General features: G+C 35.4%; 1 protein-coding gene across 1 annotated transcript in view; it reads right to left on the bottom strand.

Moving 5' to 3' along the window:
* mchr2.S (melanin concentrating hormone receptor 2 S homeolog) overlaps nucleotides 1–23,429 on the bottom strand; it is a 45,528-nt gene that overhangs the window by 12,591 nt on the left and 9,508 nt on the right. The window contains exons 2-5 of the mRNA XM_018265417.2: nucleotides 20,233–20,371; nucleotides 17,761–17,836; nucleotides 5,106–5,312; nucleotides 3,859–4,068 (exon numbers count right to left, since the gene is read on the bottom strand). Coding sequence (XP_018120906.2) covers nucleotides 3,859–4,068; nucleotides 5,106–5,308 — 413 coding nt within the window. The 5' untranslated portion in view covers nucleotides 5,309–5,312; nucleotides 17,761–17,836; nucleotides 20,233–20,371. The remainder of the gene's footprint in view (nucleotides 1–3,858; nucleotides 4,069–5,105; nucleotides 5,313–17,760; nucleotides 17,837–20,232; nucleotides 20,372–23,429) is intronic.

Genomic DNA, 23,429 nt, shown 5'->3' with positions numbered 1-23,429 from the left:
TACACCCTACAACCGGAGACCCAGGGTTTTTACACCCGGGTGAGCCGTTAACTTCATTTATTTATTTATTTATATTTGGGGACTGAGCCGATAATTTTCTTTGCATAATAGTAAGGAGTGCCAAGATATGCTCCATTATGTCAAGCAGACATACTTTTGGAAGACTGGTCTACCTTGGAAATGTTAAAATATTGAAGGAGTTTTGTGTGATTCTATCTATCTATCTATCCATCCATCCATCTATCTATGTAACTATAATCTATCTATAATCTATCTATCTCTATAATTTATCTATTCTAATCTATCATCTATCTCATATAGATTATAAATACTGTTATAAGAATATTTACATTTTTAGTTGGTGTGATTTTGCATAGTACCGATTCATTTACATTCTGTGTACTAGACTTGCCTCTAGTGGTCTGCTCTCATTCAATAACTGTTTTGACTTTGGCTTGAACAGCAGTATGAAAATGTAATAATACCTTTTGTTAGCATTCATTTAAAGCCAATGGCTTGTGCCAATCTAACACTGCACAAAAACAAAAGAATGTAATTAGGTCAGTTGGGAGATACATATTATATTGAATGTTTTATACACTGTGGATACTGCTATGGAAAATCAGTCAAGCAGTAACGTGGGTCTGCATATAATTATCTTATATTTATGTGCAAGACATGTGACTGTTCTAGTTTTGTAGTAATGTGATAATAAAATGGAATTTGTGATAACTCGGTGAAACTGATTCTTCACGGTACTTGATATTGTAAAGATAACATAGCACAAGCCCCTAGTAGATTGAGATATTAGCAAAGGAAACCTAGTTTCTACTTCAACATCTATGAAGGCAGCATAGTATTGATTTTACATATTGTAAAAACAGTTATAGTATTTTCCAAGTTGCTGATGATCAGCTCACTAGAAAAGAAGATACTTGTATACCTATATTACATTATGTTAGAAATGCTATTAAATAAAGCATATAACTGAATATGTGGGTATTATCCAAGGGTTCCATGCTATATGACATTGTGTGTCCTTCAGTACAGGAATTTGACTGTGCTGAAGAATAAGTTTGTTTTTGATAATAAAATGGTTTTGTTATATATAAGTAAATATATATTCAGGGTTTTTTTCTGATCTTTTAAAAAAAAAGTCTGACCAAAGTAGAATCCACAATTTGACTTTATTTATTATTAAAAAATGTGATCTATTCAGATCAGGGGAAAACTTGGTAAAAATCGAGCGAAAACCCAAATCATACTTTTTTTCTGAGGTTTTTCCGGAATTGCATGATTTTTTTCAGCCTTTCTCCTGAAAAGTCAGAATTTTTGGGATTTTTTTCTTTGGGCTTATTCCAGCGCAGACCACCGAAACTTATATACAACCTCTGAGATGGAGGATTTTTGTATTTATACTTTTTGCATCCTCAGGGTATAATATATGGCGAAAAATTCAAGTTTTTTTTCCACTAAAAAATTAAATTTTATAGTAAAAAAACCTCGAATTTTTGGAGTTTTTGGCATTTGGACTTTAATAAATAACCCCCTTAAAGTGATACTGACACTAAAAAAACTACTTGAATAAAAAGCTAAATAGCTCAAAAAACACTACCGTATATACTCGTGTATAAGCCGACCCGTGTATAAGCCGAGGTACCTAATTTACCTAAGAAAACTGGAAAAATGTATTGACTCGTGTATAAGCCTAGGGGCCCCATGTCAGATTTCAAAATGTGAATGTGACCCAGCCGCAACAATTGGGGGACACTGGGCAGGTACCTGTTACTGTCTGTGACTGACTGTGTCGCCGACCGGATTTCATGTTTGCTTCCCTCTGCCACCCCTATTTCATGTTTGCTTCCCTCTGCCACTTCCCCCCCATCTGTCGCTCTCCCCACCCTGGCTGCTCTTCCCTCTGTCCTTCCCTCTGTCACCTCTGCTCTTCCCTCTGTCCTTCCCTCTGTCACCTCTGCTCTTCCCTCTGTCCTTCCCTCTGTCACCTCTGCCCCAGCCGGACTGCCTGTGACTGCCTGTGTCGCCGCCCGGAGCAGGTCCAGGAGCTCCGGGCGGCGCGTCCTTCCCTGCCGGCGTTCGCTTTCAAAATGGCGGCGCCATGGCCGCCACGTGGGTAGCGGCCGGCGCCGCTACCCACGTGGCGGCCATGGGCGCCGCCATTTTGAAAGCGAACGCCGGCAGGGAAGGACGCGCCGCCCGGAGCTCCTGGACCTGCTCCGGGCGGCGACACAGGCAGTCACAGGCAGTCCGGCTGGGGCAGAGGTGACAGAGGGAAGGACAGAGGGAAGAGCAGAGGTATGACCCGCGTATAAGCCGAGTTTGAGTTTTTCAGCACATTTTGGGTGCTGAAAAACTCGGCTTATACGCGAGTATATACGGTAATAATAAAAAATGAAAACCAATTGCAAATTGTCTCAGAACATCACTCTCTACCTCATACTAAAAGTTCATTTAAAGGTGAACAACCCTTTAAAACTATACTTTAAATGATATCCTTATAATACACAAGGGTCTTGAAAATCCTGTAACATATAGCCTTATAAACAGTGCTTAGTGAGGTCAACATTTATAATCTGTACTGTGATGACATTTCTGTCGCATGACTAAAACTTGTGTATTATAATGACTAATGGACCACACGTTGTAAAATATGAGGATAGTATGAGGATAGTACTAATCACTTCGAGTCATCCAACCTTCAGCCTTGTTCATTTATAGGGTGATCTATAATATCGTTCTATTTTACAATAGGGAGTACATTATTCATTATATAAACTGTGTGACAATTTTAGATAAACCATGTTGCCCCTAGACTTCTGGATAACCAAGCACAGTATTATGTTTATCCCCAGGATGCCAAGCAGCACACAAATAGTAAGTGCTCACAAAAGCACCATCTTCCATCCACCCCCACACACAAATATTTGCAACCCTATCAATATATCTGAAGTGCACATTGACTGATAGTTTTTATGTTACAACCTACATAGCATAGTATCAGTGTTTTTTCCCCAGTGCATGCCATTAGCCTACAGGGAAACTCTTTCTAGTGCCAATAAAACCACATATGTACTTTAACCTCGAAGAACTATTAATTGGAAAGGTCACTACTAAAATTTAAAAGGTTGTTAAAAATTACATAGGAGTTTCACAACCTTTATAAAAACATATATTATTTTATATGGGCCCATAACTACTTGTGAATTCTAAAAACCTAATATATTACAGTAAGGGAGTAAATTATACCCTGTATTTATTATTACAGTATTATTATTTATTTATTTATTTATTTATTTATCTCCAACATGCAGCATTCACAGAGATTGTTCATTATTTACTGCTCTATTGGAGCTTTCAATCTAGGTCACTACCACATTCACACACACTATGGTCAATTTCATCAGAAGCCAGTTATCTTGCCTGTATGTTCTTGAAAACTGAAGTACAAGGAAACACAGAAAACATATAAGAGCTCATTTAGTTTTAGGGAAACTTGCGCTATAATCTACTTGCAGACAGTACAATTTTCTCCTTTTCGACTTTTCATGCCCTTTCTTCTTTTTCGTCTCTTGTCTCTTTGAGATTTTTGATTATAAGCCATAAAAAAATGACAGTACATTTCTAAAACAAATTACAGTTTACTTTAGAGTCTATGGGGGTTATGTAATAAAAGGCACTAAGTTTGCCCCGGAGCAGTAACCCATAGCAACCAATCAACAGGAAGAATTTACTGGTCATCTGTTTAAAAGCAAGCATCTTATTGGTTACTTTGGGTTACTGCCCCTGGGCAATCTTAGTGCCTTTTATTACATATGGGAGTAAATGCCTTTACTGACTTACCTGTCCAAACTCATTGCTGTCATAATGGCAGTGCATGCAAACTGATTGCAGGTGTCCAGAGAAGTTATGATAGTACAAAGAGGGCTTCCAAATACCCATTCTCCACCGCGAGCCCACTGATGAATAAGAAATGGCATTCCAATAATATGAACCAAATCTGCTACTGCCAGATTGCAAATGTAGATGTCTGGAATTGTTTTCCTTCTAGACCTATGATTTACAGATATGATTACACAATAATGTCACGATTTTCAATAAATTATGCAGAGTCAAAGAATAACACATACAATCACAGTGATATTTCACTGTGTTGCTTATACACAGTATGGAGATGGCTTGGTAGTTTTACATTTGTTACAGGCAAGTTTCTTGGGGTATTAAGTATTAATAATATTGGACTACATTTCAAATTATAATACTTATATTTGAAGGGCAAATCTGAGCCATTTTGTTGCGCCGAAAATTTTTGAAATGGCAAATAATTTGCCAAATGCATTGAAGTCTGTGGGTGAACATTTTTTTTTTGCCAGGCAACAATTTTTTCACCCATTGGAGTCAGATTTAGAGTTTTTTCTAGTTCGAATAAACTCACAATTTAAAAAACTCAAATGCCAGTTTATTTATTAAAATCAGAATATAAAAACCTCAATTGAATACAATCATGAAAAATACTCAAAAAAATAGAATTTGCTATTTTACAAGCTCAATAAACTTGAAAAACTCACATTTTGTGTGTTTATAAGCTCAAAAATCTCAAATAAAAAAAATCGAACAACGTTCATTGACTTCTACATGAACTTCCAAACTTTTAGATGCTGAAGATTTACATTTGGGTTTTTCAAGTCTTTTTGTGTTTAATGAATACCAAACATTCAGGTTTTTGAAAATTATAATTCGAATATGTAAGAATTTGTGCAAAAAAAAATGTGGCAAAAATTCATATTCGAATGTTTATAAATCAACATTTTTATCGTAGTACAATCCATAAATATAAATAAAGAAATAAAAATAAATATAGCATCCACTAGTATGCTGGATTTCATCATATGTAACAAAACATGGTGATATGCAGCCAGATTCTGCATCAAATCTTGTGCAGCTGCACTTTGCCCTTTAGGTTTGGTTTTCAACATTTCAGCACATTTAGTAATACACCCAAATGAGTCTCATCTTCCCTAGTAATAGATATTGTAGGAAATGTCATAAACATAGTTTTCAGTGAGTGGGTGTTGCTTTATGTACAATACCTTATTATGGTGATAAGAACAAGGATATTCCCAACTAATCCAGTTGAACAGATAATTCCAATGAAAGAAGGGAGAATAACAGTTTCTGCAGTGTCTGTTATATGATAATCATCTATGATGCTCCATGATTTATTAAACAGGTCACATGTACCATTTGGCCAAGCAACCTGGACTTCATTCATTGCTGTGTAAGACTTTTCCATTATTCTGCAACATAAAACGTATTAACTTATATATAAATACTGAAAAAATTAATTATTCTTTAGAGATAAACTATACCCCCAAAATGAATATTTAACCAACAGATATTTAAATTGTATTAAGTGGACTATTAAAGAATTGTGCCAAACTGGGATTTATAGATATAGGTAAATATTGCCTTTTTGCAATTTTTCCCTTTAGTCACCATTTTCTGATGTTCTGTGTGCTGCCACAGATCACATGACCAGAAATAATGTACCTCTAACTGTAATAGGAAGAAGTGTTAGAGTAAAATAATTTAATTTGTATGATCCCAGTGGGCAGCCCTTATTTCTTAAAATAGCAATTTTATATTTAAGATTACCCAATGGCAAGTACTTCTTATAAAGTTTTTATGAAAATGATTTTGATGAAGCAGTATTATATATGAGCTGTTTTATGTTATACATTTTTACAGAGATCTACATTGTTCCGGGGTATAGTTTTCCTTTAATTGAAACACATAATTGTAAACATATTTACAATGGTGTACCTTTAATAGAATATATTAAAGTGACATTAAGGGGGGTTATTTATCAAAGGTTTTTACTACTAAATTTGGATGTCCTCACAACTTGAATGGGAGGTTATTTATGAAAGAACTTCCAAATATTGTAATCTTATTCGAATCGAGTTTTCTTCTGAAAAAAAACTTGAATGTGAAGAAGGAAATTAACATCTTCAAATGGTTCAACGGACCTCTGCCATTGACTTCTACATGAACTCGACAAGTTTGAGGTGGCGAAGTATCAAATTAGAATTATTTCCAGTGTCAAAGTGTGATAAATCTCATTCAAATTCAAAATCGATTTGGTTAAATTCGAAATTGTGAGTTTTGACTAAAAACAAAATTCAAAAATTCGAACCTTAGTAAATCTGCCCCGTTCTTGTTCTACACTAATTCATAGGGGGTTATTTACTAAGGGCCGAATACCCGAAATTCCCGAAATCTGAAAAATTTGTGATTTTTTAAGCGTATTATATAAAAAAAAATCACAAATTTTTCAGATTTCGGGAATAATAAATTTTTCGGAATTTATTAAACCCCGAGAGCTAAAAAGCCAGAATATAAAAACACGGCATCTCAAACCTGTCGAGGTTGCATAAAAGTAAATGGGGGTTATTTATCAAGGTCCGAATTTATCTCAATATTGTCTGCTACAAACTCCGATCTAACCCGCTCTGGATTTTAACGCTTATTTATTATTACATTTTCCCGAAAATTACCTTTGCGGGAAAAACTCAGATTTTAATTTTTTGTGAATTTTCCCAGAAAACATTGGGAAATTGCCCGAAAACCCCAGACACAACCAAAAATCAATGGGACTGTTCCCATTGACTTTTATGCAACCTCGACAGGTTTGAGATGCCGTGTTTTTATATTTGGGCTTTTTAGCCCTCAGGGTTAAATAAATTCTGAAAAAATTGTGATTTTTTTTTCAAGCCTATTATAATCACTAATTTTTCAGGTTTTGGGGAATTTCGGATGTTCAGAGCTTAGTAAATAACCCCCAATGGGAACAGTCCCATTGAAATTTGGTTGTGTCAGGGGTTTCAGACAATTTCACTATTTTCACTACTAGATCGGAGTTTTTAGCAACCGATATTGAGATAAATTTGGACCTTGCTAAATAACCCCCTTAGTGTACATGAAATAAAAATGTTTCTTAATTTGTTCGTATATAAAAAATAAAAATATTTTCAAGCAGAAAGAGAAGAGAAAATAATGGACGTATTTATTCTTTGCCACAGTATGAAAAACCAACAAAAGACAACGAGCTAAGTTCGGTACAAAGTTAAATGTAAAAATTGATTAATAAAAAACACAGCAGAAACATAAATATCCTTTGTACCTTTGTAATTCACAAAGGAAAGGAAAATACAACATAAGGAGGAACTTACACCAAATAGATGTCTCATAGAATCCCTGAAGGATCACAGAGCAAATCTTTCCCAGAGTCCCTTCGTAAAGGTAAGTTAACGTTGCTCAATGGTAGATAGGTGATTCAACTGCTGTATATCACTGAGATCCAGCAGCATCCACTAGCTACTATTATAGTTCATATTTATACCCTACACCATAATTGACAGTTATGCTTGCTGGTTCTTGGCGCATCATTTGAATAAGTACAGTTTTACAATCCACATATATTGACAATCCCTTTAATAATATCTGATCAATTGTCATTTAATGTGAATGATGTGTTACTATCTTTAGTTTCTATGAATTTCTATGAAGTGACTGAAATTCTGTGAAGTGCAAGGATGACACAATCCCCTGTAACTCTTTATCATGGGCAATGTATTATTTTTTTCTATGGTACTGTTGTTTACAATAATATTTCAGAATGCTGTACTGAGGGAATGTTTACGAATGACACAATTTAGCACACCATATACCACAACCTTACTTCTGAATTATCACTATGGATACACCAAATCCAGGATTCGGTTTGGCCAGGATTCGGCCTTTTTGAGCAGGATTCGGCCGAATCCTTGTGCCTGGCCGAACCGAATCCGAATCTTAATTTGCATATGTAAATTAGGGGCAAGTAGGGAAATCACGGGACTTCTCGTCACAAAAGAAGATTTTTTTCCACTTTTTCCTTTTCTGCCCCTAATTTGAATAAGCAAATTAGGATTCGGTATTCGGCCGAATCTTTCACCAAGGATTCAGGGATTCGCCCGAATCCAAAATAGTGGATTCGATGCATCTCTAATTTTCACAAACAAATATAAGTTTACAACCAAGAGTCCCCTTCAAATAAAAACTTCTTAATTAAAACAAAAGTGCAAGAGCCTTGGCAGATTTGCAAAAAGCACTTTGTGCGCATGTATAACGTGCTTTTGCTGAGGGGCTGCAGATATAGAAACTGGATGGCACAAAAGTGGATGATGCCTGTGTGACTCTCGTCAGTCAGGAATACAGAGCTTCTGAATGAATTCAAAATTAAAACCCTCAGCAACTCATTTAGACTGAAATTGCACAGATTGCACCCTTTTTTGTGCAATCAGTAAATAGGACCAATAGCTAATATCCCACATACCTAATTGCTTTGAGGGATATTCCCTTCTAAAATTGTATGGCAAAAATTCACTAGTTTATGAGTATTTATGTATTTATGTCAGCAATATTTGGGACATTATGCTCTCAGAATTAGCATAATTACAGTTTTGTGTGGGATATTGCAAAAATTACATATTGCTGTGAATTCTGATTACATAAGGAGATAATTTGCTCTATATTAAATATGCCCCCTACTCAACCCATCTTCCAAAAGCTCTCTCAAAATACATCTGTCCCCAGAGTGCATTTAATGGCATTTTATAACAGTCATCAATTATGATGTTAGTTGCTAATAAACTGTAGAACACTGAAAGGGCATGTAAACAGAAAAATCACAATTTCACAATAAAAGAAAATATAATAAGCAGCTTTTCAGTGTACATTCATTACACATTTGCAATGATTTAAAAGTTATTTATAAACGTAACTGCCATTGAAAGCAGCATTCCTTTAACCCGTAGCCCTCTACACATGGCTCTTTGTTAACAAGGTTGAAAAAAGTCAAATCTCCTCAGTAAACACAGGTCTGTTAATTAGCTCTGGCTTCTGTTACATTGTTTCAGAGGTCAGAGCCACCACAGCAGACGAGTGCTGCTTTCAACAGAAATTACATTTACAACTAAATGCAAACACACTGAAAACAAGTCATTTTAGGTTGATAAGCTCCTTTAAGTGTTTTACAGATTATCGGCATAATTTCAATATTTCTTCTTTTATGCCTTTACTAATTATTTTCTAAAAATAACTCCGAAGGAATATTGGACAACCACGTTCTCTTGCTATAATCAACACAAATCATATAGTTGTAATTAACAGTTCAAGGTATTACATGCATTTTCATTGCTTCTGCATTCACAGGTAAAATGTTTGCAACTGAAAGATAAGCCAGAGTTTACAATTGTACTTTACAATTCAAAACCACTGGTTGCTGCATTTGGTATTTCAATATCAGTTGTTGTTTCTGCCAACAAGTGAATTTTACAACAGACTCAGGATCAGAGAAAATAGGAGTCAGAAGAAAGTGTAGGAGGAAGAGAATGGTGCAAACAACGATGAACCATTTTCTTAAATTTAGTTCCTGCTTAATGAACATTATTATATTTAACCTTTAACGCTTCTAAGGAAAAACAGTGGTAATTACCTTATTATAATTTATTTTTATTGAACATAATCCTATGATGGCATATTTGGAATAATTAGAGAAAAGTACTGAAAAGTATTGAACCATTATTTTATTTTATTCAAGGTGATACTGTCATTATCATTATGGTGCAGTTTTTATTTCTAAATTATACTGTTTACACTGCAAATATTTCACCATATAAAATTGTATTCTGAACCAAGAAGTATATATTTTTTTATTTGTAATATTGGTGTGTAGGCAGCCATCTCAGGTCATTTTGCTAGATCCTGTGCTTTCAAAAAAGTCAGCACTTCATGATAGAATGGCTTTCAGGCAGGCTATTGTTCCTCCTACTCAATGTAACTGGAGGAGTCACAGTGGGACTTTGGTTTTTACTGCTGAGTGCTATTCTCATATCTACCAGGGAGCTGTTAAATTTTGTCATGGAGCTGTTATCTTAGTAGTGATGGGCAAATCTGACCTGTTTTGCTTCGCCAAAAATACACAAAACTGAGAAAATTTGCCAAAATACATTGAAATCTATGTGAGTCAAGTTTTTTTGATGCGTCAATTTTTTTCACCTATTGGTGTCTAGGGGTGTCATTTTTGCGGGCGAAACTGTGGTTACCTTCCCTTTGTTCTATTGTTAGGCTGCTGGGGGGTAAGGGAGGGGGATGATATCACCCCACCTTGCAGTGCAGCAGTAAAGAGTGACTGAGTTTATCAGAGCACATGTCACATGACTGTGGGCACCTGGAAAACTGACAATATGTCTGGTCCCACATCAGATTTAAAAATTAAATGTAAAAAATAGAAATCAGAAAAAAATAGAAAAACAGATTTCAGTGCAGAATTCTGCTGGAGCGCCACTATTAACTGATGTTTCCCACAGTTCTAGAATTGTTGCAATTCTGACAGATGTGTGTGTCTGATTCTTTTTGCATGTGCAATTACTCAGCCAGGATAAATAGGAAAGGGCACAGGGAAAGTAACAAACAATGTGTTTATCCACCGACTTATGAATTGATAATATTAGAGGACATTTTTATCCATGAAGGTCATGACTGGAACAATATGATGACATCAAATGTAGATCAAATGTAGAGTTGTTCCAAAGAAAAAATAGATTGAGAGAGGGGGGGAAATAGAGTCCTTAAGGACTTGTTCAGATGAGAGGTTTCCCCTGCGCTCCCCTGTGTTCAATTTTAAAGCATACAGTCGCAAGGGAGCGCAGGAAGGAACAAAACATATTAATTTAAAAGGGCCCATATTTACATACTTATGCTTCTGTAATGGATAAGGATCAGATTAATTGTTGTGATAATATGATAAAATGCATAAATCATTCTCAGCACCGGAAAACAGCTTAAGAAGGGATTGTTTACAAGAATGCACTTAACCAGGCCCCTTAAGAAAATTTAGTACGGAAATGGATTTGTGTTTGAGCAATAAAATATATAAAAACATATAAATCAAACGAGGTAGGAACCAAACGCCCATGACAGGAGGTGAGTTTAAAAATATATATATAATATAAATGTATTTATAATAGTGCTACATGGATATACAGGACTGTCCAATAAAGAAGCTGTCCCACTGCACCTCCAGTTCTCTATAGAAGTTGATGCAATTGTGGCAAGTGCATCAAAATGAATGCAGTTGCGTTTGCACTTCTACATGAATTAGACACAACTGTGCTGCATCTATTGAAACAAGCCAACGTGGAAACCCTGGTTTGGAGGTTTGCAATAGGCACAGCAGCACATGATTTGCAACAGGAGGCTGGAGGATGGTATTGATTATATTGAAGTGTAAGCATCTCTGATACATATACATTTAATGCATTGGTTTTTATGTAAAATTGATTTTGGCTAAATTTGTGGGCCTACTAATGTGCTTGCAGTCATAAGGTTTTTGAACTATTTTGGGGAAGGAATTTTAATACTAATTACTGTGGTCTAGTAATTGGTTCAGACCACCATTATTCATGGTTCAAGGCTACAGATAAATAAAAACATTCATACAGTAACCCTGATGTAGTTATACATACACATTTAGGGGCTGATTTATCAAAGTTCGAGGTGAATTTTCGAATGAAAAAAATTTGAATTTCAAGCTAATTCTTGTGTACTTCGACTAGGGAATAGTCCAAATTCGATTCGAATTTGAAAAAAATTCGAAAGTTCGAATATCGAAATTTATCATGTACTGTCTCTAAAATTAGACTTCGACCATTCGCCATCTAAAACCTGCCGAATTGCTGTTTTCACCTATGGGGGACCTCCTAGAACCTATTTGGAGTCAATTGGTGGACTTTGAAAAATCAAAGTTTTTTTTTTGGGAAAAACGTTGAATCGAATTTCTATTGAATGCGCTATTCCTTCGATTCGAATTCGGGCAAATATGGACCTATTCGATTGAAATCTGACCTATTCGACCAAAAAAATACTTAATTTCGGTTGGTCTTTTTGAATTTGAATTTCGAAGTTTTTTCAATTCGAAATTCGACCCTTGATAAATATGACCCTTAATACACCTCCATTAAAATCTAACTTTGCCTCTATTTTATATATAATATAAAAATTCTGAATTTATTCAGTATAAAAAAGTTTCAATTATTATTATTATACTGAGAGAGTCAGGAGAGCTGTGACCTTATGTGCTTCTTATAATAAGTGCAGCTTCTTATTATAAGTGCTAGGAATGTCATTCTCTTAAAATGACTGAAAATAAAACAGAACAGAAGGCGGTAAACATACACAATTAAAACATAGGAAAACCATGGGGCAGATTTTACAAACTTCACTTGTATTTGTATGGGAAAGGGATTGCAGAACCTGTGAGTGAGTTTCTGAACTTTGAAGAGAAGTCTCATTTGATGATTGTGTGTCAGTAGTTGCTGAATCATTCAGAAATGCTCATATTATACCTCAAATAAAACCAGATTTGTATTATGGGTACAAACTTTTATTGATGAATCTGGCACATGTTCCACCAGTGCAATAATGCTGGGTAAAATGCTGCATTAAAACATAGCTAACATCAGTAGGATAACAACCTTCTATAGTTAAGCATCCTTTGTATCCTAATGGCAACAAGCATTTTTACCAGTTAAATGTCACCTCAAGATATTTGAGATACATATAATTATATATTTCAATGTATACTGAAAGCACATATAAAGTATAATAGTATACAGCACATAATAATTATTTTAACCTGTCATGCTGAATATTGGTTTGGTCCCTTGAGAACTCAAGTACATAGTAAGCCCTCGTGGGTTTGAATTCACAAATCCCCTACTTTGTAAATTTGATGTAGTAAGTTGTGACATTTCAAGCTCAGGATTGTTTTTATGAATATGATATAAATATTTAACATTTTGCATAGCTGCATGTGGAAGTCCATCTGCTTTCAAATGGGAATCTTTATTCAAACAAATGGCATCAGGATCCACACTGATTTACATATGAAAAAAGCTGATTGTGAATATAATTTACATGCTCCATATCCCTTTATATCAGCTTCTTTATTCTGCTATTTCATCTTCAACCCTGTTGACTCTTTTCAAAAACCTATTTCCCTCTAGGATATTATTCTCATTTCAAAAAGCTACTTCAGTACATTTCAATGTATGGAACTGTACCTTCTGTTTTTGCTTATGAATTTATGTCTGTGTAATTACTTATTTAAGATTTACAGTCCCTATGAGGAAATGTTTAGCTCCAGCCTAATTAAAAAATGTTAAATTACTGGCTTTAAATAAACCTTACAATGATACAGTATGTTCTCAGTAGTAACTATTCCTGGTTCTGGGAAATTTCTTTGTATATTATAAACTATGTTTTACAATGCTCTTTCTTACTTGACTTTTCAGTGTAACGATAATGTATTTAAATTGAATGCATTTGCAATACAGAGCAATGTTGGTTAAAGCTTGAAATGCATCCAGCAACTCTATTACTGTACTATTTTTCAATTTAAAAAAAGGCATACAGGTATGTGACCTGTTATCCAGAATGCTAGGGAACTGGGGATTTCTGGATAAGGAGTCTTTGCATAATTTGGATCTTCAAACCTTAAATCTACTATAAATAATTTAGAAATTAATTAAACCCTACAGGATTGCTTTGCTTCCAATAATGATTAATTATATATCAGTTAGGATAAAGTACAAGGTACACTCAGAACTGAGAACTGAGAACAGCTCATTTAGGCAGTCCTCACTTCAACAGCCTGTAGCTCCATCATAATTATTCAGTCATTGAGCCCTCAGCTTGATATCGCCCACCTCAAGGTGGTTATAGCAGTGACAATCTGCTTTTTTGGCCTCAACAAACAAGCTCTCATGGCATCATGTAGTATAAGTAGAAGATAAACCATGGGACATAAACTGCGAATTATGGTTCTTTTATTTTTCAGATGCAGTTGCTATTGCTTATGTTTTAGTTTGTAAGCTTATTGAGTAGGTCCTGTTTCCCTTTTGTATTGGTTGTATTTTTATGGGTAATTTCTGTGTTCGATTTATACACCCTGCTATTGTAAGGCACTGCAAAATATTTTGGCGGTTTATAAATACTAGGTAGTAATAATAATAATATGCGTTGTTTATAAGTTTGTCCGTATTGATTAGATAAGGGAAAGACATTTGTAGACTAAAGGTAGAGCGAAGAGGAAGAGTCTCTGCTTTGGGGGAAATACATCTACCTCTGCAAAATGTAACCTAAATTTGACTTAGTTTTTGCTGAATATAATTGCTAGCAAACTAAAAATATTTCTGTTTGCTAAATGAAAGAGTTCCATGTATATTCTAACAAGTGAACAAATCTTAAAAACGTTGTTTTGGCTGAAATTGAGTTCTGCAACTTATTTGGTATGCTGGTCAGATTCTGTACAGTCGAGTAACTGTTAAATAGATTTCATGCTGAGAGGGAAGCATATTTCCTCTGAGAGCTGTGCCCTACTTTTCTATTTTAAGATGTTTTGAAATAAATAAAAATCTATTTTTAATTCAACCTTTAATTATATAATTAGAAAAAAAACAGTGCAGGGTTGTCAAGCTGTATCTTTTTCCAGAAGATAATTTTAAATTGAATTCTGTGTTATCATGGATGAGATATTTGTATTCAAGAGAGAGTGATACAATGAAATCATTATTAATCTCTCCGTAGCTGATGGAATGAAAGCTATTTTCCGGTGGGGATGAATTATTCTCTAAAAAGGCTTATTAATAGTTAAAGCAATGTCACTGGATAACTTCATTTATTTCATAGGGTGATTGTTAGAGGCCAATTGGATATGAATGCTGTAAATACTAAATTGGTCTAGCAAGAAGTTTCTTTCTTCATTTTAATCAAGAGGTGCTAATTCAGAAAAAGTATCCAGGATTCACTAAAAAGTTATGTTTTGCCATTATGTAAAATTAAAAGTGTATGCCTATAAATAAATCTGTACTTCTACTCTAGTAACAATCTATCTGTGTGACTAGAGAGCGCATTTGATCATTTTTACATGATTATTCTGCAGGGACATTACAGATTGGGCAATCAGCAAAAAAATAAGTGTCTTTTTGACAGTCAAAATTATTTTGAATTTGTAGAACACAGGGTAGCTATTTTATGAGAATACATTGGTGTGGGCTCTGGTGAAGTTTGAAATTATTCCAGCACAGCTGTTTGAAGGACAGTAGAATGGCTGTTTTCCTGGAGACCTGTAATTGAACCGGGGACCTGATGTTCTTGTGCTGTCTGCATGACCACTGTTCTATGTAAGCAGACAAATAAGGCCTTGGTTCACTCATATGGCTATGCTTTATAGCTACAAGCAAGTATGGCTTGTTTCACCGATTGCAAATCTGACCACAGATGATCTTTATAAGCCATCGGTCTGGCTATAAAACCCCCTACTCTGCCCTCCCAAGGTAGATCTATTTCTTGATAGTTCCTGGGTGTGATTTGCAGTCGTGTAATTGCAAAGGAAGCAAAGGAAGCAGGGGGGCCCAGCAGGTATAGGGGCCCCATGAGGGCCTAATTCATATACAATTTCAATAAATATTGGTAAAACTGGTCAACCTCTAGACATTTTGGGGGCCTGAAAATTAATTTGCTGTGGGTCCCATTAATATCTAGTTACGTTACTGGTGATTTGTGTCTGATTATCTGTTCCTGACCCTTGGCTGTTTTTGATCTTTGCTATATCGATGCCAGAACCGACACTTGCCTGTTTGACCACTCTTCTAAATCCTGACTTTGTACCGTGTTACCAATTTGTTTGTGAAGATTCTCATTCATCCAGGTCATGGTATATCTAGAGAAATAAGTCAAATCAACTGGACTTGCTGTGTTTTTTCCTTGAAGACATTTCACCAGTCATCCAACTGGCTTTCTCAATTCAGAATAACTTGTAAATCTTCCTTCGAGAATATATATCCTCTGGAATGTTGCTACATCAACATAATCTGTATCATCCACATATCGGAACCAATGACTGGGAGGGATTCCTTTGAAGCTATCCAGGACCTTCCTTTCCACTTCCACCATGTACAGGTTTACCAGAATGGGTGAAACTAGCGACCCCATGGCGCAGCCATGCTTCTGCCTTTAGAACTTATTCTTGTACTTGAAATATGTGGCGAAATGATCAGCTACCAAACCAGGGGATTTATTATAGCTGAAAGTCTAGATGTCCTTTGTGAACATACATTATGCAACCATACATTTAGCCAGATTAGACTAATCGCTAGTGTAAAAATTAGTGCACGTCAAAATAACTTTGACGACCATTGACTTTGATGAACTGAGTCGAGTGCATAAAAATTGTTATAAAAAAATTATTATTGATGCTCATTGACTTAAATTTTTTTTCGCTGTTTTGCAGATTGTTTTCGGAGTTTAACTAGTTTTTGGCAAAGCAAAATGTGACAGATTCGCACATCACTACTGACCATCTCTGAATGATGCCATATTTTTGCATGTCGCCTGCCCCTCATCAGTATATAGTTGGCAAATGGAGGCAGCATTTTCCATTTTGAAGTGCAGAGGTGTTGTAGCAATTTTTAAGGTGCAAGGAAGGGTCCAAAATGCAACTTTATGGATTGCAACTGTTTTATGCACTTTTCACCCTGCACTCTTAATAAATGATCCCTATAAAGAGTGGTTAGCCATCACAAAGTCTTAGAAAGAGTAGATGTATAATTTAGCATTCATATATTAATATCTACATTTGTTTCATTTGTTTTATTTCCTGTGAGGTTGGTGAGTAAATAAGTGTTCCCATCAATTCATAATGGGGCAATGTAACTTACATTTTTACCTATGCCAAACATGACTTTTCAAAAGGTGTCTAATGCAGTATAAACAATTTTATGAAATATATGTCTGACAACATTTTGAAACAACATTTTTATAGAACACTGGAAGAATGTGGAAAAAAGAAAGAAAAAAATGTTTCTTTCCAAAGGGATTTCAACACCATTAGGCAAGCAAACATTTTTGTTGCCTTAAAGGAAAACTATACTCCCAAAATGAATACTTAAGCCCTTTTACATCTCTTGCCTTGAACCACCATTTCGTGATGGTCTGTGTGCTGCCTCAGAGATCACCTGACCAGAAATAATGCAACTCTAACTGTAACAGGAAGAAGTGTGGAAGCAAAAGACACAAATCTGTCTGTTAATTGGCTCATGTGACCTAACAAGTATGCACATACTACAAAAAAAAAATTACATTATTATGAAACTGGTTTATTTACATGAAGCAGGGTTTTACATATAAGCTGTTTTATGCAATATCTTTTTATAGAGACCTACATTGTTTGGTGGGTATAGTTTTCCTTTAAGGAAATGTCTTAGTAAGTATTAGGAAAATAGGCAAAAAAGGTCACTCTATAAAACATTTAAATGTAGTCTTTACCTATAATGTGCTGTAAGGGTAACTATAGTAAATTAGCTTTTTTTTTGTTTGGCTGCTATTTTTTCCCACTCAAACAACACCTGCTTTAATTTTAAGACAATAATTTCAATACCCCTGAACTGCCAAAATATAAACATTCCCAATATGTTAGGTACAGGTTTAGGATCTGTTATCAGGAAACACGTTATCCAAAAAGTGATGAATTACAGGAATGTCATCACCCATATACTTCATATTAAAAGGGACCTGTCACCCTAAGAAATAATTCCATATTCTATTCTATTTTGTTTGTCAAGCAAAATAAACTCTACTTACACTTTATTTAATTCTTGTTTCCTTCAGTCTTGGAATTCACAGTCACAGCAAGCAGACAGGAGCCATTTTGTGGACACTGTAATTAAAGGAACAGTAACACCGAAAACTGCAAGTGAATCAAAGTAATCAAAATATAACACACTGTTGCTCTGCACTGGTAAAACTGGTGTATTTGCTTCATAAAAACAACTATATTTTATATAAACAAGCTGCTGTGTAGCCATGGTAGCGGCCATTCAAGCTGGAAAAAGTAGAAAGGACACAGGTTACTTAGCAGACAACAGATAAAACACCACTGTATTGGACAGGGCTTAATTGTTATCTACTATGTCACCTGTGCCTTTTTCCTTTTTTTTTAAGGTACAAAACCTACATCAGACCCCTGCAGAAGTTAAAACAATACCCTGAACAGACTTGTTGGCCAATAGACAAAAGAGTAAGAAGGAAATAAAAAAAACATCTTTGTAAGTAAATATTGTACAGTTAGTAGGGAAATGGAACAAGTAATCAAACGGTATTGGCCCATAATGCAAGATGACAATACGTATGGTCACTTGTATACCGATAAACCCATATTCAGTTACAAACGGGGGAGTACACTTAAGGACTATTGCCAAAGTGAATATAAACCAAAACGGTACACAGATGATCCTTGGTAATCCAAAACATGGCACTGTTCCCTGTCTAAACTGTGTATGTTGTTCCAGTGTGATAAAAGGTTATACAGTTAACCACCCAACTAAGGGTATCAAATTAAACTGAAACATTTTTCCACTTGTGACACTAAATGTGTAATATATGTGCATAAATGCCCGTGTGGTAAGGTATATGTAGGACAGATGGTGAGGACGGTTAAAAGTAGAATAAAGGAGCATAAAGAAAACATACGTAAATTTAAAGGACATACTCCTACCGATGCGCCGGTATCAAGACACTTCTCGGAACTTAAACATAACCCGTCCCAACTACGGTGGTTAGTTTTAGAAACTGTCATTAAACTGTCACGAGGTGGTAATATAACGAAACTACTTCTACAAAAGAAAGCCAGGTGGATAAAACGGTTAAGCTGTCTAGCCACATATGGTCTAAATGACGCATGGAGTGTTAAATGTTTTCTGTAAAAAGAATACCCAGCCTTTAACCTTACTTTTGTTTCCCTCCACAGATATAGATGAATCTGCCCTAGAAAACAACTTTGGGTTTTGTAAGATAAATATCTTAGTTTAGTATATTGTATACAATGGGCAGTAGTAAATGGTATGTACATTATCCTATATATGCTATATGTGCACTCCTTTTCAGGACTACACCCTTTGGAGGGCCCTTGTGTGGGCAGTTCTGGGTACTTAAGTGTTGGGTGGGCATAGCGTCTAAATAAACCCTGAGAAATATCCCCTTTTTTCTAGACAATGAACAGTTAACTCCGCCTATGGACTTTGCATTGATCAATGGACTCTATGCGAGGGGAGGGGTTGAGCTTGAGATATTTGTATTTGATTGTGCATGTGCTTTGTACACTTAAAAAGGGCTTGTGGACCGAAACATGTACTGGCACATTATAATAAATTTAATTGCAGCAAAGACCTGCTTCTTGAGGCTTCCTAAGTCTTCCTTCACCATTTTTTGGCTTATAACTTTAAGGAATTTTGTGTGACGACAGGAACACTTGGTGAAGTCAGCCCAAGATTTTTTCCAGCCAAAACTGGAACACTGGATATCCCTGTTTTGTGCACACAGCTTTTACCAGTGTATGCTAACAGTATATTATAAGTTAATTACTGCAATGGGCGAAATTTTTCACCAAGTTTTGTCTGAAAAATGACAGCTATAGACAATAATGGGTAAAAAAAAATGAGTCATGTGTCAAAAATTTGTTGCAAATCAAAAAAATTTGAATCAGAATGCAGCTTCATTCAGTCTGAATACTATTCTGCATATAAATACTAACATTATAATGTGGTTTATAGATTAGCTTTCTACTTGGTGCATTTTCTCTCCATGTGGATAGAAGATGATGCACTCTCATTCGCTGCTTTGTGTATCTGCAAAAGTATGCATTTTCTTTGCCAGTTATTAGTGATGGGCGAATCTGTGGCGTTTCACTTCGCAGAAAAATTTGCGAATTTACCACAAAATTTACGGAATGGCGAAAAATTCGCAAAAAGCAGCGAAGTCAATGGGCATCAAAATCCATGCCTGGCGTATTTATTTGCTCATCACTACCAGTAAGCACTCCTTTGTCTGTCTACAGACCAACACTGTGGCTGTCAGCATAAAGATATGAAGAAGCAAATGGAAGCACATAAGCTTCTTTTCACCTGCGTAGAGAGAAGCCAAGGCACAGCCCCTTGTGCCTTTAGCACAATTATGTCTGTCTTCATTACAATCTTATATTACAGAGTAAATTCTTTAATAATAGAAAAAATGTATACATATTTACTTTAAATTAAAAACATAAAACTATTTACTTACACTGATCACTTTTCTTTTAATATTCCCCAGACTAAATCGTATGTATCTCATCAGACTTTTCCAGGCCAAACCAACACCTGCAATCACTTTCCAATTTAAAGAGCAATCTTCCTGTTTTAATTACCGTCTGAAATAGAACCTAAGAAGTGATAGAAGCAGAATACAAATAGTAATTCTCCATGTGTGACACATACACATTGTAATGTGTGCATACTGTAACTTTGGAACATCTGACCTTGTTCCATCTGAGGGGCAGATTCCCTAAACGGCGAAGTGACACTAGCAAAAATTCTCCAGCATAACGTCATTTCGGTACTTAGCCAATTTGCTAATGGATAATCACTTCGCTAGCGAAGGAGATAGACGCTATTGTTGCTGCGCACTCTAACGCCAGATGAATTTTTGCTCTGGTGAATGGACGTAACTCCGCAAATTCACTAAGATGCAGATTTTACTGAACGGTTACCTCTTGTGCCAGACTTGCATTCGCCACCTCAGACCAGACGAAGTGCAATGGAGTGGATAGGACTTACTCAATTTTTTGTTGAAAAATTTTCTAAGTCCCAAAAAACGCTGGTGTCTTTTCCTTTTTTCTGAGTGATAGGCTGCAAAAGACTGTAATTTTTTTTTTGGGTAACCGGGTTCCCCCCTACATTTCCTAACATATGGCACATAAACTATACACTGGGCTCATGTGTAGGGCATTATAACAACTCTATTTTATTTTATTAAGGTTCCCTGGGCTTGTGTAATGTAATGTATTTGCTGCAACATATACTTCCATTCAACTTTCACTTCCCGCCCTATGCAAATTAGCCAAGGCTAGCGCAACTTTGCTTTGCTTGCCAAAGTAACGCTATCGCAACTTCAACAGTGTTCAGCATTAGCGTTATCCTAGCAAATTTACACCTGCTGAAGCGTTGCGAAGTGGGCGAAGCAATAGCTAGTGAATTTGCGCCACTTAGGGAATTGGCCCCTGAGTGTTTTGTACTGGAAAAATATACTTGGTTTACAAGTAACATAAATATCCAGAAAGACACATACAATTGTTTTTAGAGCAGACATGATAACAATAAATAAAAAACAGGAGTATACGCAGTGTATAATGGTAGCAGAGCTTTTAGAAGTCCTAAAATCCTATGGTTGGTAAGAATCCATTGCATTGATAAAGGCAGTGTCTGGTGAATCCCCAAAAGATAGGGTGGATCTCTTGGATCACCTTTAAGTTAAATAGTTTAGGTTGGAAAGGGATCCCCTGAACAAGATACTAGAAAGATGGACAACCCAATACAGTATATTCATGACTTCATTCTTCAGTGGACACCAGAGCAGAGACCCAAGAGATAATAGTAGAATAAATTCTTATAAAAAATAGTTCACTTAGTTCCAAAAAAAAGAATACATTACTTTTTAGCTTTGTGTTAGCAGTAAATTATACCCAGGAACCATTGCATCCAACACACAACCTTCAGAATTATTGAGGCATGGATGTGTTTAAAGAATTTTCTATTCTAGGAGCAGCTAAATAAGGGTCTCTGGACATCAACTACTATCAATGGTGTAACAATTGTTCAGCTAGAAAGCTAGACCATCCTACAATACAAAACTGCTTGGTAGGACAGGCAATATTAAGATAAATTTCAAGTAAATAACCAGTAGGACCATTAATCAAGTCTAATTTTCTGCAACATAGCTGAAGATAAAAAGGAAGTAGAAAAGAACACAAGCACAATTGACTATGTTCACTTATGCTGCTAGAAAAATTACTCTTCCTTTTATAAAATGTATGTAAACATTTTTCAAAGTGATCTAATTGATTCTATATTACACATTTTTTCCGGTATAATTAAAATTCTTTTTTTTCCCAGCAATTTCTTATCTAGCAGAAACAGCATTTAAAGCCTTAGGTAATGAAAACAGGTACAGTACACTGTACTAGAGAAAGGAAGGTGAATGAGCAGATGCGACACTATTGCAGTTTAACTATACATCTTTTAGTAAAAGCTATATATAAATTAACAAAACATACCAGTCTCCTTTCTTAGGCCGTAAAGAACCCATTAATTTGAAGTCTCCGGTATTGAAAATACATCTGGTATTTTACTTTTTTATGGTAAAACTGTCAAATTTGACAAGGGAATTATCCAAGCTTGATTCGAGTTTTTAAAAAAATTAAAATGTGATTTTCCAGATTTATCATACTTTGTCCCTTTAAGAATCGAATTTGACTATTCGCAACCTAAAACCTGCCAAATTCATGTATAAATCAAAGTGAGAGGTCCAGTGACCAATTTGGACATGTTTGTAGCCTTCCAGACATTTAAATTTTTTCGGAAAAGTTCGATTTGATTCCACATATGTTTATGGTACAGGTATGGGATCTGTTATACTGAAACCCGTTATCCAGAAAGCTCCGAATTACGCAAAGGCCATCTCCCATAGACTCAATTTTATCCAAATAATCCAAATTTAAAAGAAATTATTTATTTTTTCTCTGTAATAATAAAACAGTACCTTGTACTTGATCCAAACTAAGATATAATTCATCCTTATTTCAAGCAAAACCAGCTTATTGGGTTTATTTAATGTTTAAATTATTTTCTAGTGGACTTAAGATATGCAGATCCAAATTATGGAAATATCCATTATCCGGAATACCCCAGGTCCCGAGAATTATGGATAATAGATGCCATTCCTATATATGGAGGTTCATTAACACTAACCTGTATTATTTTACCTTCTGGTTTAATCAGGTGACAAAGTACAGACAAACTGTAATGCAACATTTCCCACTTTTCTCCCAAAGCATTCAAAATAATGTAATGCAGATCATATGCTTCTATAGTCAGCAGTCTGGAATTATTTTGCTGCAGAATACTTATTCCTGGTACACTGCTATCATGTTCTTTCCTTCACTCAGTTAATATTTAAATTTAAGCAGTTCTCTGTTTTATGTTATTTTATGGGTTTTTTTGGAACCTTTTGCATTTTGTCGGCTTGGATCTTGTTGTTCAGGATTTCAAGCCTTTACTTAAATATGGATTATTTGATTTTATCGGTTGCTGCTATAAAGATAATCCCCCTGAAACAACAGTATCCCTACTCATAGCAGCTCTTTCATATGCCTTTACTCTTCAGTGGTTGTCCATATAGTACCCTAATTCAAGCTAAACTGAAAGAGGGGATTCTGCAATTTT

The sequence above is a fragment of the Xenopus laevis genome, chromosome 5S, assembly GCF_017654675.1.
Source record: "Xenopus laevis strain J_2021 chromosome 5S, Xenopus_laevis_v10.1, whole genome shotgun sequence".
In the NCBI taxonomy this organism is placed as follows: domain Eukaryota; kingdom Metazoa; phylum Chordata; class Amphibia; order Anura; family Pipidae; genus Xenopus; species Xenopus laevis.
The sequence above is the reverse complement of the archived record's forward strand: the minus strand, read 5'-3'. Positions and strand labels throughout refer to the sequence as shown.